Raw genomic sequence first — 6,037 nt, forward strand, 5'->3', positions numbered from 1 at the left:
ATTAAGTTTGCCTACAGTATATGCAGATGCAAAAAAAATGCTCAAAGGGGATCATAGGTTGTACATCCTGTACATCTGTAGTAACCTGGGCTCCTTCTCAGTACCCTTTTATTGTTTTGCATATGTTCGGTGACATCTGAATGAACTAGCCAATCTTTAATAATTTTTCCCCCCTTTTTTTTTTTTTAAAGAAAAGCATGATATTAGTTTCAAACTTTTCAAATCCTTATTCTGAATGATAGGCCACAGCGAGCTTGTATTGGTTCTGATATTATGATGTGCTCTCTCAAAACGTTGCACCCAGTGCAATCTATCCTTGTTCTTAATTTTTATTTAAGTTGTGAACGCTTCTTCTTTAGAAATGTTCGGTATTTATTTCTAGCCTTATCTATGGTCAGGTCTGAATAACCATGCTCATTATACAGTACTTAAGTCATCTCCTCAAGCCATTCATTGAATGCCTGATCACTGTTAAAAAGCCTGGCTCTCAAAAACTGAGAATAGGTTAAACTATTCTTTGTTGCCGGTTGTTGATAACTTTCTGCCCTTAACAGGGTATGACGATCAGTGGGTTTGTTCTCCATTTCTGATCTTTCACTGCAATTTTTACATCCAATAAGGCAATTTCTTCTAGACATTTCTGATAGGTCAATTATATCAATTAACTGTCGCAACAAACTTGATGAATCCAGCCGCTGGGCCTGTTCACAGAAGCAGGACATCATTTATGTACTTCTTATATAATAATATCTTGCTGCAGACTTCCTTGCCAAAAAAACATATCCTCTTCATTCAATATCGAACATGTCGTTATTAAGTAGACTAGAAATAACCCAGTGGTGTCCTTTAAATAAGTCCCTCTATCCTGTACACATGGCTGCAAAAAGCAGTCCAAATAGATAGGGATGTTAATGAATAACTACCCCCAGGCAGATATGATGGGTTGCTTCTGTGGATTGTCATCCTCTTATGAATTTTGGGCATTGTTTACAGGATAGGCACTCTAGGGAATTTTGATTTGAATGAATCTTAAACAACAGAGGAAATGCATTTATCAATCACTGCTTTATCAAGATTCGCATCAAGCTTGGCCTTAAAGACATGAGTAGGCTTTTTGTCTAAAGAATGATAGATTTTAGTATCAGCCAATTGGGTATAGATTTCTGCACAGTATTCTTGTACATCCAACACCACCACTCCACCCCCCTTGTCCGATGGTCTTATTAGCACATCATGTTAGCTATTCAGATCTTCTAGGTCTTTCCATTCCTGCGGTGTCAAATTGTTTCTGTGTGGCTGGGGATTGGCCTGGGAGTTCAATACTTGTGCATCCAATGCTCTATGGTTTCCATAATGACCTTTGGGCACCTCCAAGAATCTTATAGCTACAGTTACATCTGCATGCTCTCAGTGTTGTGGGAGAAACTTCTCTATATATGCCAATATAAAGACTAAATATATATATATTTTTTATTATTTTTATTTTTCACCAAAGTCTTGAGTCTGCTTTTCATAATGGACTAGGCTAGCGGTTTTAATTGTTTCAAATTGGGACCTTGTTTATAAGCAGCATTGTATATATGTTTACCTCCATGAGTTACTTCCAGTCCCTCCTGATGCACTTCTGAAGACCTGTTTTGATCTTACGCTGGGTATCTTGCGGTGTAGATGCCGTTTGCAGGTCATTGTGAGTCGGTGATTGGCATTGTCTGTAGTATGTAGTTGTGTTTTTTTTATTTATTTTTTTTCCTTTTATCCTCTGTTTTTGAGATTATCCAGCCAATTTACACACAAGCGGTAGGCAGTTCACCGATTTGTGACCTATAAGGGAGGGGCCTGGCGATCTGCTCATTGTGTCTCCTGTGTGACTTGCTGTGTGCCACGGTTATCTGTTGCTCCTGCTGTTTAAGTCTAGATAAAGGTCCGTCTGGACTGAAATGTTGACGCAGTACCCTGGATCACCTTGATCTTATCCCTGTCTTTACTTATTATAACTAACTTTATTGGTGAGATATAGATATGAATGATTATCCAGAATGCCTATATTTGACGTAGATACCTATAAGATATACAAACTTAAAAGCAATTATCAACCGAAACAATAATATAACAGATAACCTGAGTCAAATTATATATTTCAAACTAGCTTTACACCTAATAGAGTACAGAATATATATCTAATCACTTTCCCCATGTTTTTTTGGACATATATATACAGGAGCACCAAACCAACCCATCTCTGGAAAACAACCCCCCCTTCCTGCTCCCTTTTTTTGATGATCTTTGAGCTATGTGTTTCTCAACCACTTCCTCACCATTCATATCATTTTACAACCCAACTCTCCCCCCTTCCCCCATTCAGACTCCCCTTTCAATCCATGATAACTATGCATGTGTAGCGATTGCCCAGAAAGCAGCATACATTTGCCCATATATAGTATGTGGTAGAGCCAGGAGAAAGTGGACATCTTTATAGATATGTTATGCTTAAGCCTTCGAATGTGCCCTTATGTTTTATAACTAAATGCAAATGTTTAATTATATACAAATAAAATCTGTTCCAATTATGTTGTAGCAGGCGCTATGTTGGTGCTTGCAGTCATTTGACTTTTACCTAATGTTTTGCAATTATATACATATCTTACATTTTGGTTGCTGCAGGTCACAGCCGCACAATTGTGGGAATTGAAGAGAGGAAAAATAAATCCTACTGTCTATTAATATTCGACCCTGGATGTCCTTCTGAAGCTATGCAGAGGTTATCGAAGCGCAATATAGACAATGCTGCTCTTAAACATCTCCGTAAATACGTGGGGAGCTTAAAACATAAGCAGTACCAGATTGTTGCAGTAGATGGAGTTCTGCTCCCGGAAGAAAAAGCAGTGAGTATACATTTCATTTCATTTAACCTAGGTTGCTATAATTTTCAGTAAAATTATTAGATATTTACAGGGCTAACACTGGTGACTAAAGAAATGTATTTATTAACAGTTTCTTATATAGCGCATACATATTCTAAGGACTTTACAGAGTATACACACACACACACACATTCTAGGGTTAATTTTGTTGGAGGCCAATTGACCTACCAGTATATTTTTGGATTGTGGGAGGACACACGGGGAGAATATACAAACTCTGCACAGTTAGGGCCATGATGGGTAACCCATGACCCCAGTGTTGTGAAGCAGTAATGGTAACCATTACACCATCCGTGATGCCCCAAATATCATTTAATTGTGTGTTATAATATGCCATTATAGCAGTTCTGCTCTGTCCTTGCTGGGACTAGTCTGAGTAGACAAACAAAAATGAAGCTGTGCAACATGTCATGACCCTTGTCCATTCTCTGCCCACTCGACTAAGATTCAGCAGGCGGGATTCATTGTCCCGTCTGCCAAGTGCTGGAAAGGGGGCGTGTCCGTGGCCACGGCCGTTCTCGGCAGAACGGGCCCAACTGCTTTTTAAAGTCGGATCCGTTTTGCGGAGATGCCGGTTCAGTGCTTTCGTGAAAGACCGCATTGAATAGGCACCCGCTGCTATTTCCCTCGTCTGAAATAAGGCGGGGGATTGACTACCCCCCATAGTATGTAATATATGTGTATTGTTAAACTTAAGAGTAGTTTATTAACCAATTATTCTTGTAAATATAACATTTTAAGCTAGTGACATTTTACTTTATTTTACATGTTTTAAAGTTGATTTAGGTTATAAAGTGATGCCAAAGAATGATTACTTGTATTATCTTTTCACAGCACCCTCTACACAGTACTATGAAAAGAAAAACAAATTGCTGACTTTAGAGACTTTAGCTGTTCTTTTAAGTTTGGTCAAGCAAAGTTTTACATCAGTGGCAGATACCACCTTTACATCATTCTTATTGTAATGTAGAACTTCTACAATAATGCAGACAAAAAAAAACAGTTTAGTCATCTTAATGTTAACAATTAATCCTTATTTGTATGTTCCTACTGCTTTACTCTGTGACAACTAATATCTGTACAATTTATTAGAGAAGTTTATATCCCTTTTCCACTGTAGTAAGGGACCTGACCTGGTATTTGGAACAATGGGGCAGATGTATCATAGCAGCGCTTATCGCGCCGCTATGATACTTCCTGCTTCGCCTCAATAGCGAGGCGAAGCAGGAAGGGACATCGACAAGATGTATTAACATCTTGTCTGCCGAAGCGGGGGAGCGCTAACTCCCCCCTTCGGCGATGTCCCTTTCTGGAGATAGCGCATCAGTTAATACTGATGCGCTATCTCCTGTCCCCAGGCCGGCCGCACTGGGCATGCGCGGGATCTCGCTGTTCACGCGAGATCCCCAGCGCAGCCCACAGCTGACAGCAGGGACAGCGCTGTCCCTGCTGTTTAGATAGGGCTTCGCCAGCCTGATGCTGGCGAAGCCAAATCCGGCTTCGTGCGGAACGGTCAGCGATGCTGACCGTTCATACATTCGGCCTGCTATCATTTTGATAGCAGCGCCGATATGGACAGGGGCGCATAGCGCCCCTGTCCTTTACCGCATCCCGGCCGCTTCATACATGGGGGAGAAGCGGTATCAGTGCACATAACGTGCGCTAATACCCCTTCTCCCCCATAACGACCGTTCATACATCTGCCCCACTGTTCCAAGCAGGATCAGATCGGGAACTGGCAGATTGGGACTCCTGGGCCATGCCTTTGGTCCCATTAGGCCACTCCCCTACAGAAATTTGATAACTTCATGCTGGTGCAAGCACAGCACTCTAGAAGCTACTTGGCTGCCTCTAGCACACCTTTTACCCAGATGGTGCTGCTGTCCGCACAGCAGCTATGACCACGTCTGCTGTCTCACCAAACCTCCCTACTGTCCACAGGACTCTGCGGTTGTGGAGGTATGGGCTCTGAGAATGCTGTAAACGGGTCCTAAGTGGGACAACCTGGGTAACCCATTTATGCTGTCCCTTAACCTAGGTCATACTAGTGTCCACTACTGTTCACTACTTGGGTTGGATTCCAAGGTAAATGGACCAGAGACATTTATTTGTTTTGTAGCTGTTTTCCACTAAAAAGATAACCCAGGTTGATGCATTTTTATGTGAGCTGATCGATAGACATTACAACAAATTTAATTGGGAGGAAGCCAGACAGAATGTTTACATTCAACTCATTCGTAACTTAATAACTTGAAGCTTTAAACTCCGTGGTTACTTCATTTATTTATTAATAGTTCCTTATAGCAAATTCCGTTGTGCTAATTTACTATAAATGATCACATTACTAATCTCATTAATGCAAAGACTGAATAATACAGAACTATAACTACATGTGTTTCTCTATTTGAAGGTTCGTTTACAAATGTCAAAAGTCTTCAGAGCTGAGAGGATTCCTTGAAATAACTGGATTACCTGTAGCCAAGCAATACAAAACATGTTGGATCTTTTTTTATATTATGGTTTCTATTCTTATACTTACTGTATATGTATGACTGTACAAATACTCAGATATAAATATTTTAAATGTTGTTGTAATAATAAAACATGTATTTGTTTCTGTTGTTCTTGAGTGTGTGGTATTACTATTGATTATATATCTTTTTTTTTTGTCCAGAAAGGGACACAGGAGTGAATATTCTGGTATGGAGAGGTGATGGAATGGAGCAGGCACCAAAGGGCTATAAATTTGTACCCAGCATGCTCCGGTCTCCCGTACACCCCACCCCACTGTTTTTTTTCTTTGGTGCCGGCAAATTTCTTTGGTGCCGGCTAATTTTATTTTTTTCTGAGCAGTGTTGGGTGCTCTGTAAAGAGTTGTCTGCTCTGCTGCTCAGCATCTGGCAGCGGCAGGGGTAGCACCAGTTATTGGTCTGGTCACTACTGCCACAGTGCCTCTGCAGCTCTGGAAGTCCTCCAGCAGCGCGCAATTGCCGTCCAGGTAAGAGAAGGCTCCCTGTGGTGATGACAGTGGGGGTAGGTGAGGTGCGGGTTAGGCAGCGCTGCACCCTTCCACTAGACCACCGATGACATTAATAGGCTGGGACCACCAAAGGTTT

At 41.0% G+C, this 6,037-nt stretch overlaps 1 protein-coding gene across 4 annotated transcripts in view; it reads left to right on the forward strand.

The window, feature by feature from the left end:
• Window positions 1-5,550, forward strand: part of ZUP1 (zinc finger containing ubiquitin peptidase 1) — a 237,305-nt gene extending 231,755 nt beyond the window's left edge. For all 4 annotated transcript variants that reach the window (XM_083176835.1, XM_083176834.1, XM_083176836.1 and 1 more), the window contains 2 exons: window positions 2,662-2,882; window positions 5,332-5,550. In XM_083176835.1, the coding sequence (XP_083032961.1) occupies window positions 2,662-2,882; window positions 5,332-5,379 (269 nt within the window). In that variant the 3' untranslated portion in view covers window positions 5,380-5,550. The remainder of the gene's footprint in view (window positions 1-2,661; window positions 2,883-5,331) is intronic.
• Window positions 5,551-6,037: the final 487 nt, after the last annotated feature.

This window comes from Crinia signifera, chromosome 3, assembly GCF_055691185.1.
Source record: "Crinia signifera chromosome 3, ASM5569118v1, whole genome shotgun sequence".
NCBI classification, from domain to species: Eukaryota; Metazoa; Chordata; class Amphibia; order Anura; family Myobatrachidae; genus Crinia; species Crinia signifera.